The sequence below is a fragment of the Mastomys coucha genome, unplaced genomic scaffold (assembly GCF_008632895.1).
Source record: "Mastomys coucha isolate ucsf_1 unplaced genomic scaffold, UCSF_Mcou_1 pScaffold20, whole genome shotgun sequence".
Taxonomy (NCBI): domain Eukaryota; kingdom Metazoa; phylum Chordata; class Mammalia; order Rodentia; family Muridae; genus Mastomys; species Mastomys coucha.
In genome coordinates, this window is record NW_022196903.1 from 118,891,471 (window position 1) to 118,908,003 (window position 16,533).

Sequence of the window (16,533 nt, forward strand, 5' to 3'; positions counted from 1 at the left end):
GGAGGGAGGGGGAGAGAGAGAGAGGTGTGTTCTTTTGTGTATGTGTGAAAAGAGAAATGCCAGTTTCTCCTTCTGCCTTGTTTTTACTGAGTTGGGAGTTGGACCCCAGGCTTTGTGTGTGTCACATAAGTACTGTACTCTGCTTTCCTTGACCTCTTACCCTTCTCTCCCTTTCCCTCCTCTCCTTTAGTCCATTCCCATATTCTTTTTTTTCCTTCCATCCTTCTGTCCTTCCATCTTTCCTCCCTCCCTCCCTCCTTCCCTCCTTTCTTTTCCTCCCTCTCTCTTTCTGTCCTTCCTCCTTTTTTTCCTTTCTTGGACATAGAGTCTCACTATACAACCCAGGCTAGCCTGGACTTTTCATTCACACTCTTGCCTCAGTCTCCAGGTGTTGGGGTCATAAGTGTGTCTCTAGAAAATGCCACTCTTCCACGTGTTAGAGCCTCCCCTAGACATAGCTGGGGATGGAAAGAATAGAGAAATTAGTGCTTCCACAGCAAATTTTCTCCCAGTGTTATTGTTGCTAAAGCACCAGGTCATATTCCCAAGTAACTGTCATAAATAAGCATAATAGAATTTATAAACTCTCCACTTTTCTGTATAGATTGATAAATATAGCCTGGCACCATTTCTCTTTGGAGACATCCCAGGAGGGCTTCTTCCTCTGATACAGTGAAGTGCTACTGGGAACCTGAGTCTGAGGAACAAACTCAAACTTCACCCGGAATTGGGAAGTGGCCAATGTGGGTCTGTGACTGTGTCATCATCATCTTTGGCCCATGTAGGGCTAGGCCCTGCCTGTTTCCTCAGTGAGGACAACACCCAACAGCCATCTGTGGAACTGCCTGTAGTCCAGGCCCCCACAGATCACATGGTTTGAGTGCAAGTCCACAGAGTCATGGAGCATTGGCAGTGGAAAAACTCAGAGACTTCCAGAGAGTTCCAGAGACTTGTCATTAAAAGAGAACATGAAAAAAAATAGCAGATGCAAGGGATGGAGTGAGGGTAACATCAAAGGAATTGTTTTAATGAGAGAATACATCGTAAGGTCAGAATCATAGTTTGATGTTTTCCAAAGCCCCATCTGTAGGTTATACAATGTGCAGGATCCTTTCAAACCTTGGTCTGGAGAGACTCTCTTTATACATTTGGTTACTGGTTACTGATATCCAGAGGAACCTTCTGGGACTAACCAGCTCTTGAGATCCATGTGCAAACTTCTACAGTACCTCATCTCCACTTTTTTCTGAACCAATCCACACTTACCAGGCCACAGAAGCCCCTCCCTCTTCTTGCTTTGTCTCCTCTGCTGCTCTTCGTGCTTTTAAGGCCTCCAACCCCTCTGCCTCCCCAGCCCTTAAGCTCCCAGGCCTGTTTGCTAACCTTATGCCTGCCCATAGTCACAGCCACAGCCTGGCCATCTGTGGCTCTTTCCATGCCATCCTGGAGTTTCTCTCTGCCTAGAGCACAGACCAAGCAGATTTGGACTCCATGCACAATATAGCTGTCTGCGCAATGGTCTCACAAGTCCCTGCACTAGAGTCCTTTTATATGTAAAGTTTCTCCAGTTCAGAAGTCATCCTTGGGCTGGTATTAGGAGGTGGTCGGTGAATTACCTGGGTCCCTTGGGTGGAGTCATTGGGGGGGTCACTATTCCTTAAATGCATCTGTGACCCACCAGGCTCCAAGACTATGGAACCCCTAGTCCTGCTAATACCCAAGATTTTGACTTCCATGGCTACTGCACTCCTGAACTTAGAGCAGCTTCAGTTACCTGCACAGGACTTTGGGGACGGTTTGATACTGTGTATAAAAATGCTAAATTCTGCACCCTGAGATCTGGTTGCCCCCAGATAAGAGAATTCTCTTTATTGTGTATACCTCACTCTCCAATTTAAAGTTAACTGGTTAACAGAAGGCTAGAGCCTGTGATTGGGCAGGAGAGAGAGAAAGACAGGACTTTAAGATCCAATGAGGGGTCAAAAGGAAGACAAGGAAGAAAAGGAGAAGGGAGAGGGAGAGGAGGCCATCATGAGAGGAGATGGACCATAAGCATGTGGCCAGGAAAAATGGACCCTGAGGACAGGCTGATAGAGTGGAAATAACTTGGGAGAGACTCAAACAGCAAGTAGCAAGGGATGTGTGGGTGGGATGTAAGTTAGAATGGCTCACAACCTGCCCAATCTAGTCTTACAGCTTAAAAACTAAATGACAGGATTTTGTGTCTTTTATACAAGCTAGCTAGAATAAATAATTCATTTACAAAAAGATCTGCACAAGATTGAGACTGCCAGTGTCCACTGTTGCACTGGTCTGTCTTGTAGGAGGTAGCTGTTGTAGGCTGCAGGGTTTGTAGACAGGTTGTATTGATGATAACCTTTTCCCTCTGGTATAATGCTGAGGGTGGCTGCTTTATTATCTTATTAAAAGACCTCCTTGGTTGGTTCAGGAATTACTTTAGTGCCTATACCTTAGTCTCTCCCTTCCTTCCTTCCTTCCTTCCTTCCTTCCTTCCTTCCTTCCTTCTTTCCTTCCTTCCTTTCCTTCTTTCTTTTTCATTAATTCATTTATTTATTTTACATCCTGATCACAGCTCCCTCCTCCCCTCCCCTCCCTTCCCCCTCCTCCCCTCTCCTCCTCTCCTCTCCCTTCCTCCCCTCCCCTCCCTTCCCCTCCCCTCTCCTCCTTTCTCCTCCTCTCTCCCCCATCTCCTCTCTCTTCCCCTCTCATCCCATCTCCTCTCAGTCTTTCCTACTCTCCTCTCAAAACTACCCTCAAAAACTCCTCCACGATGACCCCTCCCCCATGGCTATCAACCTGCCCCGCACACCAAGTCACAGCAGGGCTAATCACATCTTCTCCCACTGGGTGTCTGTACTTAGTCTCTTCCTCCATTTCTTCTGCTGATATGACTCTGCTCCCCAGGGTTTATGTTCAGTGGCTTCTCCATTTGTTTTGTAGGAAGCTAAAGAAACTCTTTCGGAAGCTGAAAGATGAGACCGAGCCTGGAGAAAGTGACCCTGACCACTCAAAACGTCCAGAGCAATGGGACCTGGACTATAGCCTAGAGCCTTACACTGGGCTCACTCCTGAGTACATGGAAATGAGTAAGAGCCCATCTTCCTTCCTCTGCTGGCAGGTTCCGAGGGGCTGTGGGAGGAGCCAGGGAAGGGCTGGGCAGCCTCAGATACTCACTCACTGCCCCTTCTCTCACAATCCCAGGATGTGATGGGGTCTCCTCTGCTCTTCTGTTAATAAAATGGTTGTTCTCCTGAGCTCTTTCCGGCGGTTTCTATCCTCTGCCACGCCAAAAGGGAAACAGTGGAATCTGCGATTTAAGAACCGCAGTTTCCATACAGGAAGATTAAAGCAATCTTGTGACACTTGAGCTGGAGATCTATAGACTCTAAAAAGGAGAACACAGGAAAAGCCCACGGTGCTGAGGAGGGGCCTGGGTATAATGGCACCTTCTTTTACAAAGGCTGAGGGTGTTTAATAGGGTGAGAGGAAAATCCTAGTAGCAAGGCATGTGGTTGCTTTCCTTAATTGAAGAGGGCAGAAGTGTGGGTCAGTGCAGGATGATCAACCCTGATCCCATATGGCTTAGAAGGCAGGAGTTTTCCATTGTGTGTTTTCTAGCTTAGATCAGCTGCCTTCAACTTTTGGCCATGGCAGAATAACCCTCGTTTTATATTGGCATGGATGTTTGGTAGTCTCTATCACTTGGAACTAACAAATTAATAACACAGGATAACACAGACCAAGAGCTACAGGTCACAGAAGCGTTTCTTCCAGTCTGGCTCCTATTCGAATGCTCTAATACATTATACACTCTCTTATGTCCTCATGAAGTCTTGCTTCATCAAGATGCACTTGCTCAAGTATTAATAGTTTTTCGAAAATATGTCTACCATCTAATTATTGGTTCATTTTGACACATCACTTTCTGAAGGAGTAGACCAATCTGCCAAGCTGCAGGAGGTATGGGGAAATACTCTTTCCCTAAGTACAAACCCCTTAGTACCCTGGAATTATGTGATATAGGAGAATTATCAATGCACAGTAAACCCAGCCCTCTTGTGCCCTTTCCATTCCAACCTCTCGAGCCAGATGTTCATTCCTAGCTTTGCTTGATGTAATGCTCCTTCAGTGAAATCTTCCAGGCCAATCCCACTGTCTTTGGGGTGGCATCATTACCTATGCACGTCTCTGCTTTGGCATTATGTTAGGTACCCACACTAATGACATCTTATGGAGTTATTGTTCCCCGCTCTGCTCCTCAGCAGACCCTGCCTCTTAGGTTTTAAAGAGTGGTAAGGAAGGGCTATGGCTCATTCATCTTCAGATTCCCCAGAGTCCAGCATATTTCCTGGCATAACAGGTACTCAATGTATATGATAAACAGATTAATGCCTGGCTGAATGACTTGATGAGCATACTTGCTAATTGCTGAGGGATTGTTTTTGTTAACATAGAGAAGTTTGTTGTACTGACTTGATGAGGTAAATAAAATTTTCATTTTTAAATGTGGGCTTGGTGGGAGGTGGGTGAGAATTCTTTACTGCAGTTTCCTTTCCTACAGATAAGGGTGAATTATAGACATAGGTTTCCTAATGGTTTTATCAGTGATAAGAGCAAAGAGCACACTCTGAGGAAGAATATTGACAAGTGCCAACAGCCTCATGAGGTCATGTCAACAGTTGTTGACAAGGGAAAGCAATTTATATTAACAGTTTTGGGATGGGGAGAATTCTGTTAACAGACCTGTGATTAGTGGAGAAGCCTGAAGATTGACAAGTTCCCACCTCTCATGAGGATGGGGAGGAATAATTGTAAAATCTTGGTCATTACCAGGACAATCGCCAGTTCAGAATGGCATTAATATTGATGTAACTAACAACTCTATTGATACTAAAATAGTCTTGCTTGGAAGAGTATGTCAAGCTTATTTCTGCCATTTTGCTAAGCATGTCAATCATTTCAGAGGCATTATAGTATATAAATATTTTATATAATATATAATATATATAATATAATATATACATAATATATCTTAAGTGTGCCACCTGCTAGCTACATACATGACTCTGGCCATAATGCTTAACATCAGCAGACCCAACTTTCCTATCTGAAGTGTGGTTTGGTGATATCCCCTACTCTGGTGATGTGGAGGGAATCAGAGTTCTCATGCCTTGAAACTAAGAAACAAGCACAGAGCAGAAACAGATATAATTTAGTTTTTTAAAAAGATACACTTCCAAGGGAGTCAGGAGGCCAGGGCAGAGGAAAGGCTTAGTTTAATGATTCAGTTGAATGTAGTAACCCAAATGGTACCAGCAGCACTGAGAGTGGGATGACTCATTTGCATAGGAAAAGCTCTGGGGCTCATTTGCATAACATGGGCTTTTCCAAAGGCACTGGTTCCTTCCTTTACAGGTACTTCTACGTGATGCAATTTCATGAATTACATGTCTCATTAGCATCTTAAACCTTCTCCCAGGCTGTATTTATTTTAGTATTAAAATGATCTCAGGTGACTTTTAGATACTCTGGAGTGCTTTTGCCTCCCAGCCAGTGGCGAGGACTTTCCCAAATTTCTCCTTTGCCAACAAGGTTTTTTTGCATGCTAATTTTGCAGCCTGTGTTCACAGCCCCCACTTTCATGCTTACTTTCCTGCCTGCCTCGTTGGGTTCGTGCTAAGAATTAGATGAGAAATGCAGAGTAGTTAAACAGTGATACTTGTTGACATAGCCCCTCAACAAACCTTCACCATGATTGTTACTGTCAAGTGTCCAATTTCTCTCCAATAGAGGAAGTTTTCAACCAAAAATTACAGGGAGCTGTAGATGGGGCAGCAAAGGCTTACTAGCCTTGCAGTCCCATCTGAGTTGTCTTATGACATCCCTACATCTGTCCTCCTGGGCTTAGGGGGAATAGTCATGAACTGGTATAATACCTTACTCCACAAGCATTAGTGGTGTGGCCGAAGGCAAAGCCCATGCTCAGGCTGTCCCAGTAGGGTAGATGTAGGGGCTCCCCATTCCAAAATACCAACTGAAATCATAGAAACAGTAAAAAGCAGAAAGGAACTGTGATGGTTTGCATATGCTTGGCCCATGGAATGACAGGCACTGTTAAAAGGTGTGGCCCTTTGGACTAAGTGTGGCCTTGTTAGAGTAGGTGTGTCATGGTGGGTATGGGCTTTAAGACCCTCATCCTAGCTGTCTGGAAGTCAATATTCTGCTAGCAGCCTTCGGATGAAGATGTAGAACTCTCAGTTCCTCCTGCACCGTGCCTGCCTGGATGCTGTCTTGCTCCTACCTTGATGATAATGGACTGTAAGCCAGCCCCAATTAAATGTCATCCTTATAAGACTTGCCTTGGTCATGGTGTCTGCTCATAGCAGTAAAACCCTAACTAAGACAGGAGCCTTACTCAGTGTGGCCACCCTGAGAAGAGAAACAGATAAAAGGTCCAGTTAGCAGAGTTAGGGTAGGGAGCCTAGACTTTGGCATGCCTGTTGTGAGTATACCATGACAGAAACATAGACAAAACAAAGATGTTTGTGTCTTTCTATCATGTCAGATTTGGTCTAACTGAACAACCATGCATTTTAAAATTATGGTGGTTTCCATAGCAGCCTACAGAATGTCCCATCTTCTTTGGAAACCCTTGCCAGGGGAAACACTGGTTCTTTTATTATAATATTTTTCAAAAGTGTTAATTTTAGTATATGTATGTTTGTGTGTGTGTGTGTGTGTGTGTGTGGTGTGCCTATGCTATGACATGTATGTGAAGTCAAAGGGCATGCTCAATTTGTCTTCCTCTATGATTTTGAGGCAGGGTCACTCTTGTTCTTTGCTGCAATGCTGAATATTCCAGGTTGACTTGCTCATGAGCTTTTGGGGATTCTCCTGTCTCCACTTCTTCCCTCACTTTCTTAAGAGTGCTTAGATTTTAGGCATGTACCACCAACAGTGGCTTTTAAGAGGGTTCTGGGGATCAAAACACAGACAGACTAACAAGCTTGCTCAGCAACCACTCTGACCCACTGAATCATCTGCCCATTCCTTAATCTAATCTTAATTGCTAATATTAACACTCAAATCACATATTACGCTAGTACAGTTAAAACTATGAGCATGTACGTGTGTGTGTGTATGTGTGTGTGTGTGTGTGTGTGTGTGTGTAGGTGTGTGTATGCAGGTTGTGTGTAGAATGGCTATAAGAGGCCACAGCAAGGTTCAGGAAGTTTCAGAAGCCCCAAGAAATAGGAGAGTTGGCAGAAATATAAGGCAAGTCTGTATTTATAAGGTTATAAACCAAACCCAGCTGTAGGGAAGGACCTGGAGAAATGTCAGTAGCTGTGAGTCAGGCAATTATCTGGTTACGGGGTTGAGATCTAAGTTATGGAGCAGAATCCAGTTGCAGAGGGACAAAGGTGGAACCAGGTTCAAAAGGAGGAACAAGATAATGGACAGATGGCAGTTGAGTGGGCCACGTTAATATCAGGGTCCTAGCCCAGCTAAGGCTTCTGGGAAAGGTAGGAGTTCTCTGCATACACATACCGGTGATTGGGTGACAGATCAGTAGAGGCTGTTGACCTACAATGTGAGAGGTTCACCTTTTCTGGGGTCCAGTTAAGAGAATTAAAGACCTTTCCTTGGTTTGTTCTAGCTAAGTTTTCCCAGGTATGGCTTTAAAATACCCATGTTTTCTTACAGTCTCAACACATGCTGATAGATGTAGAGTGTGGTACTATTTCTGCTCCCAGGAATTAAGTCTTCATCAGTCTGTACTTCATGGATGGTGCTGCACAGGAAACCCTTTCTATCACAGGAGAAAACTCCAGTATCTGGCCCTTCAGAGAAACCAGGGTTTTTAGTAACTCAGAGATGTGTGATGGAGAAATGTCCTTTGTTGTAGGGTTTATAGAATTAAACCTAGGCTCTGACAGTCCTAACCAGCTTGACCACCAGTTCCCAATATACCCATCAAAGAGACAAATAAAAGTGAAGAGCAGAGAAGGGGGACTCATTTAATATGGCCACACTGGGAATTGAAATGAGTAGAGGAGTCTGGTGACCCTGAACCTCCACCCAATCAGTCTTTAGAGTGCTGACATGAGATTTAGGCTTAAACGGAGGGCAAGATGTATACACAGTTAGGCAGGCCTGATCAAAGCCAGGTTCCATCCATCGTTGGTCAGCCCGTCATTATTGTCATTCAGGTCTGTCTTGTTAGGTGGTGAATAGGCTGTCAGAACCGCATGAACTCCCTTGCTGGGAGGTAAGTTCCTTCTCTGGCTGGCACCAGGGTTTCAGATTTTGTCTTTTCACTAGAATGTGATGCCTTGGGAAAGTTTTACTTCAGTGGTCTCAGCAGTTTGATAGTCATAGGGAAGGTCCCAAGTGTCTCTCTTAGAAAATGTCCTCTCTTGCCAGGGTGGCCATTCTCTTTCCTCTTGTCTTCCTTTTATAATTAATTGGCTAATCATCAAACATCCTTGGGTTATAGGAAATACCCACTTGACCCAACCGAGGGGGACCATCTTCTGGTTACCTGCTCATGTGTGTTTTGAGACTTCTTATGAGGTAGGGGAGAGCCCCAAAGCAGTGCCAGAGGAGGCGTTTCTAAGCTAGTCTTCAGGGTAGTTTAGTTCCCTTGAGAGCTCGAGTCCTCTGTCTCACTGTCCTCTAGTGTCCATGTCTGTGACTTCCAGGTCCCCAGTCTTTGTTCACACCTGTTCTCCCTAAACCCACTCCTGGTATGCCTATCGTGTCTACACTGTCCTCCCCAGTGGAGTGTCTTTGGAAACCACTTCCACTGCACATCTTCTTACCCTCCTGGAGCTTTTATCCTACAGCCTCAACACACCTCCCTGGATGGGCTTGCCACTGCTTGTCTTTTTTGTTCTTGGATCCTGTCACTGTTGCTCAAGAGCACACCTAGTTTCCCACTCTTTCTCTGGTCAACATTGCATGTTCCTTTTGCTCTGAAATTCCCCACATCATTTCAGTCATGCATGTAAAGCCAGTTCTATGTGTCTGGCTCCTTGAAGTGTCTTTTCCCTTCATCTTTTAGGCCCTTAGCCTGCAGGATTTCTGAGACACTGCTTCCTAAACTCTAGATTCCCGGTGGTAAGAAAGTCACGAGGCTTTATAAGAATAAGACTTCCTTGATTTGGAGAGTGTTGCCTAGAGCCTCTCACAGACTTGAGTACTGAGAACATTCTAGACAACCCTGTAAGGGAGTCTCTGTGTAAGTGAGGGTATCCATTTATGTCATTGTCCTCTCCTCTAGGCTGCAGGCACCTAATGTGGCAGGAACATTGCTTGCTGGTCAGCCCTCAAGTATTTATGGGCTGATAATCCAGTGGGTGGATTATCAAGAATGTATTATTCTTATTTCTCCTTCTTTGCCTCCTCCTCCTTTCGTGTTCCCCATCCTCTGCTTCACTTCTGCCTGCTCCCCTCCCCCACCTTAGGCTACTATTCCCTCCTTCCCAGAGTAAGCCATGGAAATAAGAGAAGGTGTAACATGAGCCCATCCATGCGCTCCTACATGCAGCTCTGGGAAACAACTGGAAGACCAAAGGGAGCAGACATCTCAACCTCCTAGGAAGCAATCCTTTCTGCCATTCCTCTGGATGGCTAATAAACCTGGTGACGGAGTCGCCAGCCTTTACCTCTTATTCCTCCTTACCTTTGTTCTCAAAGCAAAGTCTGTCACCTCTTGAGTCTTTCTCTGATCACTATAAGGCCCAGAGCAACCTCCTGCTTTTGTGCATTCCTAGACTGCTTTGTCTGTCTGGGGTGAAGCTCTAGCTCTGCCTCTAGCTAGGAGTATAGCCTCCTGGCTTGCCATCTCTCTGGACCTTTCTTCCACCATCATACAGGGAGCTAAACCAGAGAATGAGTTTTCAGGGATGTGATACAACCCATCTGTCATCTATGGTCAAACTTGATGGCGTCAGAAGTGTTGTATAACTAATATTTTGGGGATAGGGAAAACTGAGTCACTGTGCTCTTCCTTTCTGAGATTGTAGTGACTATGAGACCCAGTGAAAAGTTTCTGAATTCACCTGTGAACTAAGTGCTGCTTCCGTGCTTCTTGTGAGGGAGTGTCCTAGGTACCATAAAGAGGTTCCAAAATCTGGGCTGTGACCCCAGGTTCCTATCTGATTCTGGTGTCTTCCTTTATGTTTAACGGCTAAATTATCAAACATCCTTGGGTTATAGGAAATACCCACTTGACCCAACCCAGCTAAACTGTGCGCCTCAACCCCAAGATGCCAATGGCTATGTGAGCTGCTTAAAGTCACCCAATGGCTCACTGGAGGAACTGAGCCTAGAACCCTCTGTCCTGACCATTCTATAAGAGGTTTTTGATAAGGCTTGGATAAGGAAGTTATCTGGGAAAGATAGAGGGGGTGAGCTTTCTTTTCTTCCTTCCTTCTCAACTGGCTAGTCCTCCCCAGTTCCAGAAGGCCACTTGTCTTGGACTTTGAACAAAAATGAGCAATGAAACCAAAGCTGCCCACTCCCACTGGTGTGCCTGACACGGTGATCCTGGGCCTTGCTCTCAGCTGTCAGTTTCCTTCCCAAGATCCCCAGGACCACCCATGCAGACAGGAAGTGTGCTGAGCCCACTACAGCCTGTCTGTTGTAATGGCAGGGCAGGTCATCAGTGGGGGGCGGCAGCAGGGAGAGATGTATTATATTTACATTTTTCTAAATTGAGCTGGAAGCCTGGGGCCTGGGCCCAGCAGCTCTGGGGGAGGGGCCTGAGGTGAAGGGGAAGCTGGAGTGGAGGCTGGAAGTCCTTTTGAGGAGGAGGGAGCTTCCTTTGGGCAGTGGTGGGTGTGGGGATGGGCTGGCTCCAGACAAAGGGAAACCTGAGAGTGAGGGATTACTGGAAAACCTGTGAGGGGAGCAGCCACGCTTTCAAGGGAATCTCCAATATCAAACCCTCTTCCTGAAGAGCTTACTAAGAAAGACTTCAAGGGTAGCTTCCCCTCCCCCATCTCTGAGGGGAAAGAGAAAGCTGGCCCAGGAGCTGGATGAAGCATTAATCATCACTGTCCCCAACCCCAAAAGAAGGCTTCAAAGCTCTTTTACCGCAGGCCTCTCAGAGCCCAGTTATGGACTCTCCCTAAGGGCCCTATGAGGAGAAATTCCTCCTCTGCTATAAGAGCTGCAAGCTAAGTTCTCCAAACACTTGTAGCCAATAGACTTGCTCTTATAGAGCAGTACATGGCAGGAAAAAAAGAAAAAGAAAAAGAAAAAAAGAAAGAAAGTAGCTCCAAATTTAATCCTGTAAATGACAGGACAAGGTCCAGATGAAATTCTCGATAAAACTGATAAAATTGTTATTTTTATCCTGATAAATTAGGAATAAGGAATAGTGAGGTTTTCCCGTTAGAATACAAGGCCTGTAAACACAGTAGAGTATTTGTTGTGGAAGGAAAAAGATAATGAATGAACGCCAAATGGTTCTCACACCTCACAGACATCACCTTCTGCTGAGGATCTCAAGCCCCTTGATTGTACAGGCTCAACTGGGATGATGCGTCCCACCCAGAGGTGCAAAATCTCCTTATCTATGATGCACAGGCACCAGGGATGCTCTCATCCCTAGAGTAAATGGCCTGCCACAGTTGCCGTTGTGGTTTGAATTTGGAATGTACCCCACAGGCTCATGTTTTGAATGGTGGTCACCATCTTGTGCCTGCTATTTGCACGGGAGGTGCTCCCTTTTGAAGCAAGGGCTTAGCTCCTAGAAGGAAGGTGCCAGGGGTGTTGCTGAAGGTAACATCCTGGCCTCTGGTCCCAACCTTACTCTCGGCTTCTGGGTTAGTTGTGGAGTGTGAGTAGCCTTTGCCGTATACCTGACACCACGAGAGACACAGTTGCAACCATTGCACAAGGAGTGGGGACATAGCCACACAGATGTGAATCTGTTGTAAGGTACAATCCCCATTCAGGGTGGGTCTCATTTCCTGTCCGCAGACAAAACGCGAAGCTAGTGGAATAAAACTCTTGAGTGTGTGTTCCAAGGCCGTACCTCAAAGCACTGGGAAATTCCTTTCCCTGAGCCATCCTGTTTATAGAACTGAGTCAGCCCACTGGATAATTGGGTACCTGCCCTCTCTCTAAATGCCACTTAACCACAGTTCACACAGTACAGAGGGCCCTGCTCCAGGGTTTCTGGGAAACAGGGTGAGTCCCAGGCCACTTGTTTCTTATGTCTGAGGCAGGAGCTGCTTGATGCTGTCCATTCTGTGTATCCTTCCTCCCATGCATACTTAGAAACAGCTGTGCTATACCTGGATGCCGTATTACTACATCATCTCGGTTCCTGCCCCTGCACGCAAGGTGCCTGTCCAGTACCAGGACAAAGGATGGATGGAGTAAATAGAGGAAGGATGCTGAGGGATCAACAGTTGGAAGCGCCTCTTTTCCATTTCTCCTTGTACAGTTGGGGAGCTCAGAAGGGAAGCTTAGCATTGTGCAGTAGCCACATTATGGGTTCCTACAATGTGCATATTTGTTTTTTCCCTGTTTGCTGACTTCTTTATTTCCTTTTCCAAAAAGTTGCCATACATTTTTTTGTATCTTTCAAGTCTAATCTTATTTTTATTTTGTTGACCTTTTTCACAGCCTTCTGGAGAAAAAAGAATAAAATATGCAAGGGTCCTTGTAGCAATAATGTCTCTTGGAAGTGCCTTTCTGGACTCATCTGGCTTCCTGGACTTTGTCTGTCAGTTACTTTGCTGTAATAATGTGGTCTATATGGGTAGATGGAAGGAAGGGTAAGCTCATGGCTGCCCTCCATACTCCCTGCTCATGTGTGTGTGTGTGTGTGTGTGTATGGTGTGTAGTATGTGTTTGTGTGGGGTGTGTGGTATATGTATGTGTATGGTGTGTATGTTGGTGTTGGTGTGTGTGTGTGATATGTATTTGTGTGTGGTGTGTGTGTCTGTGTGTGTCTCTGTATGTCTCTGTGTGTCTGTATGTGTGTCTGTGTGTATGTGTTTCTGTGTGTGTGTGTGTGGTGCGGTGTACATGTATGGTGTATATTGTGTGTGTGTAGTGTATGTATTTTGTGTGTAGTGTGTGTATGTTGTGTGTTTTGTGTGTGTTGTGTGTGTGATGTGTGTGGTATGTGTGGTATGTATGTTTGTGTGGTGTGGTGTGATGTATGTGTGTGTGTGGTGTGTGTGGTATGTGGTGTGTGTGGTGTGTGTGGTGTGGTATGGTGTGGTGTGTGTAGTGTATGTGGTGTGTAGTATGTGTGTGTGTGTGGTGTGGTGTGTGTGTGTGTGTGTGGTATGTGTGGTGTAGTGTATGTGTGTGGTATGGTGTGGTGTGTGTGGTGAGTGTGTGTGTTGTGTGTATGTGGTATGGTGTGGTATGTGTCTGTGTGTGTGTGTGGTGTGATATGGTGTGTGGTGTGTGTGTGTGGTGTGTGTGGTGAGTGTGTGTTGTGTGTGGTGTGTTTTGTGTGTGGTGTGTGTGGTGTGTGTGGTGAGTGTGTGTGGTGTGTTGTGTGTGTTGTGTGTTGTGTGTGGTGTGTTTTGTGTGTGGTGTGTGTGGTGTATGTGGTGTGTGGTGTGTGTGGTATGTACGTCCATGTGTGTTGTGGAGGTGGGGAGGTAATCAGGAGGGAGCAGGTCACTCTATGTATCCACACGTGTACAGGAGAAACCACTCCTTAGAAGTCTGTCCAGGTGTTGCGCTGTCATGGCATGTGTCAAGCTCTTAATGTTTACACGGGTATAACGAGCCTGTCTCTTTCTGCCTCAGCTTCCTGAAGTTTTTGAGAGGACCAGGTCCGTTATGTAATCCAAGACAAAATGGAACTGAGTTTTCTTTGCTGTATTTATTTATAGGTAGCTTATGAATGTCCGTCATCTGGGCAGGAAAGATTATAACTTTCGGCATTGAACAGGCCTTCCACATCTCTTTTACTTGGTCTTTGAGGCAAGCCCATCAATGACTAATTGTGTATGCTTTCCAGGGACCTACTGAGGGGACAAGTTATTCCTGCCTGGTGCTCCACAGCACTCAGTGGTTGCAGCCGCTGTCAGACTCCGTGATACTCACTAGGATGCTTGTGTGCTCCTCTTCCTGAGTGCTTTCTTGAGCTCTTAAAAGGATAATAGCAATCCGTTTATCTTAGTCGGGTTCATGTTGCTGTAATAGAATGCCACAGGCTGGGTAACTTAAACACAATAAAAATGTATCTGGCTCATGGCTCCGGACTCTCAAAAGTTCAAGCAACTGCTGAGAGGCTCCTTGCTGCGTCATCCTACCGGGGAAGGCAGAAGGGCAACTGAACACAAGAGAATACAGAACAAGAGGCGACAAACTTACATTTATAATGAATTCACTTTCCTGACAGTTAACCTTGTCCTATAACGACATTAACAAGTCCACCATGAGGTCAGATCACCTCTCAGAGATCCGATTCTAACACAGGAATTCAGTGGGGAGGAGAGCACATCCAAACCGAAGCACAGATAGTCTTTGCTTTCTAGTGATGAGCGTGAAGCCTCTGGGTGGACTTCGTTTGATAGATGGGGGAAGCAGCAGCATGTGTGACAGACATGTGACCTGTCAATCTTTCCCCAGCGTCAGAGCCCTGGACTGAGGTCATGGCCTGGGCTCCACCTTTCCCACTGCTCTACCTATTCTCAGCCACCAACACTCCCAAGTCCTTTGTGTTTGTCACCAGACACTCAGGAGAAAAGCATAGCAGAGCATATCTTTAAAATGGGGGCTTATGAAACAGATAGCACTGAATTAGCGCCACGTGCTTTTCCAAGACCGTTCAGCAGAACAAATGTACCACATACTCCCCCTTCCCTTCCTCGCTCACCACTGGTTCACATAAGGGAGGACCCTTAAGGAGTCAGTTTCCTACTCGTTTTCCTTAAGATAAAAATATAGAGGAAAAAAATCTAGTGGTAGAGATTAATGCAAAGACTAGCTAGACCAATGTAGCAAGGAACAATGAAATCAAAGTCTTCATGAGCAGTACTTAAAATCAAGTTTTTGCATTCTCCTGTGACATTTGAAAGTATGAAATGGAACATGTACGATGTCCTCAGTTTATTATAGTCCTATACGATGGCCTAAGTTTATTATAGTCTAACTGAGCCACTGCATTTCCAGTTAAGCTCCCTGGAAGAGCATTCTGAACTTCAGTGGGACAATGGTAGCACAGAATCTTAAATACAACCACACCAGAAAAGGCACTTCCCAGCTGTTTCTGTGTCGGGCTATACTGAGAGCCTTTCCTTGGTCTTCCTCAATTCTCCCTACATTTTTCTCTGGGAGGATCTAACTTGTACTTATCAGATATTTCTTGTAAATTTACCAGACATGATAGGTTATTTCCCTGTTTTCTTTTATATCCCTGTTTTTTTTTTTTTTACTACCAATGTTAATGTTTTTTTATTAGTTTTGTTAATTAAATTGGTTCATGGATAATTACATGTATTTCTGTGATGCATTCTGATGTTCTCCCTCCCATCTTCTTTCCTTTTCCTCCCCTTTGCACACACATTTCCCCTCATGTGTGTCCATCTGTCTTGTGACCCACTGAGTTTAACTAGGGTTGCCTATGTGACCACAGATGGAGAACCATGCTGGAGCCTTGGTGGGTCTGTAACTGAAGGCAATATTTCCCCTTTTCTCAGAATCCATTGGCAACCAGTCATTCCCAGGAGCCCCTCCCACATACATGACTGACTTTTGGCAGGGCTAGTTCTGTTCAGGCCCAGTGCCCATAGCTACTGTGACTTTATGATTTCAATGGCCATGGCATGGGACATTGCACAGCCCTTCTTCCTATCTTCTGGCTCTTTCCCTTTCTATCTTCTCTCCTGAAACATTCCTTGAGCCACAAAAGCATGGCAGAAACATCTTGTCTAGTGCCGAACCTTCACATATCACTTATTCTCAGCATCTCAGACAACCACGTCTCTGTATTGAGTACTGTTCACTACGAAGGGAAGCTCCACTGATTAGGGACTAGAGTAGAATTTGTCCATGGGTACAAGCACAGATATTTAGAAGGCAGTTTACCATCATTTAACAAAACATCAGGAATAAGTTATCTGCTGGGGCCTATGACTTCCCCATGGGCGTTTGGCCAGGTTTACAGTACCAGGCATGGGTTCCCACTTGTGAAGCCAAGCCCAAATCCAATCAGAGAGCAGCTGGTCACAGTTGTTCAAGTGGGCTCATCGAGCTTGGCAGCTTGGTATTGTAGTCTTAAGGTTCAGAGCTGGATAAGATTACTGATGCCCTTTGTCAGCCCAAAGCGCCCTCTGGCACACTGAAAGCTACGAGCAGAAAGGTTTCCTGCTTGGTTCCAGCTTGATTCCTCTGTCTCTTGCAACCGAGATCTTAATAAGATCCATCGAGTCTTATCATCCTGTTGTAGTGATGACCCTGCTTCTCAATCTTCCTAAATGGGATGCTTTGCTTTTACTAAGTGGGAGGGGGTAGGGGTTAGAGAGA

General features: G+C 45.4%; 1 protein-coding gene across 5 annotated transcripts in view; it reads left to right on the forward strand.

Annotated features, from left to right (window-relative positions):
- Window positions 1–16,533, forward strand: part of Ano2 (anoctamin 2) — a 328,395-nt gene that overhangs the window by 285,851 nt on the left and 26,011 nt on the right. For all 5 annotated transcript variants that reach the window (XM_031383474.1, XM_031383476.1, XM_031383473.1 and 2 more), the window contains one exon: window positions 2,962–3,107. In XM_031383474.1, coding sequence (XP_031239334.1) covers window positions 2,962–3,107 — 146 coding nt within the window. The remainder of the gene's footprint in view (window positions 1–2,961; window positions 3,108–16,533) is intronic.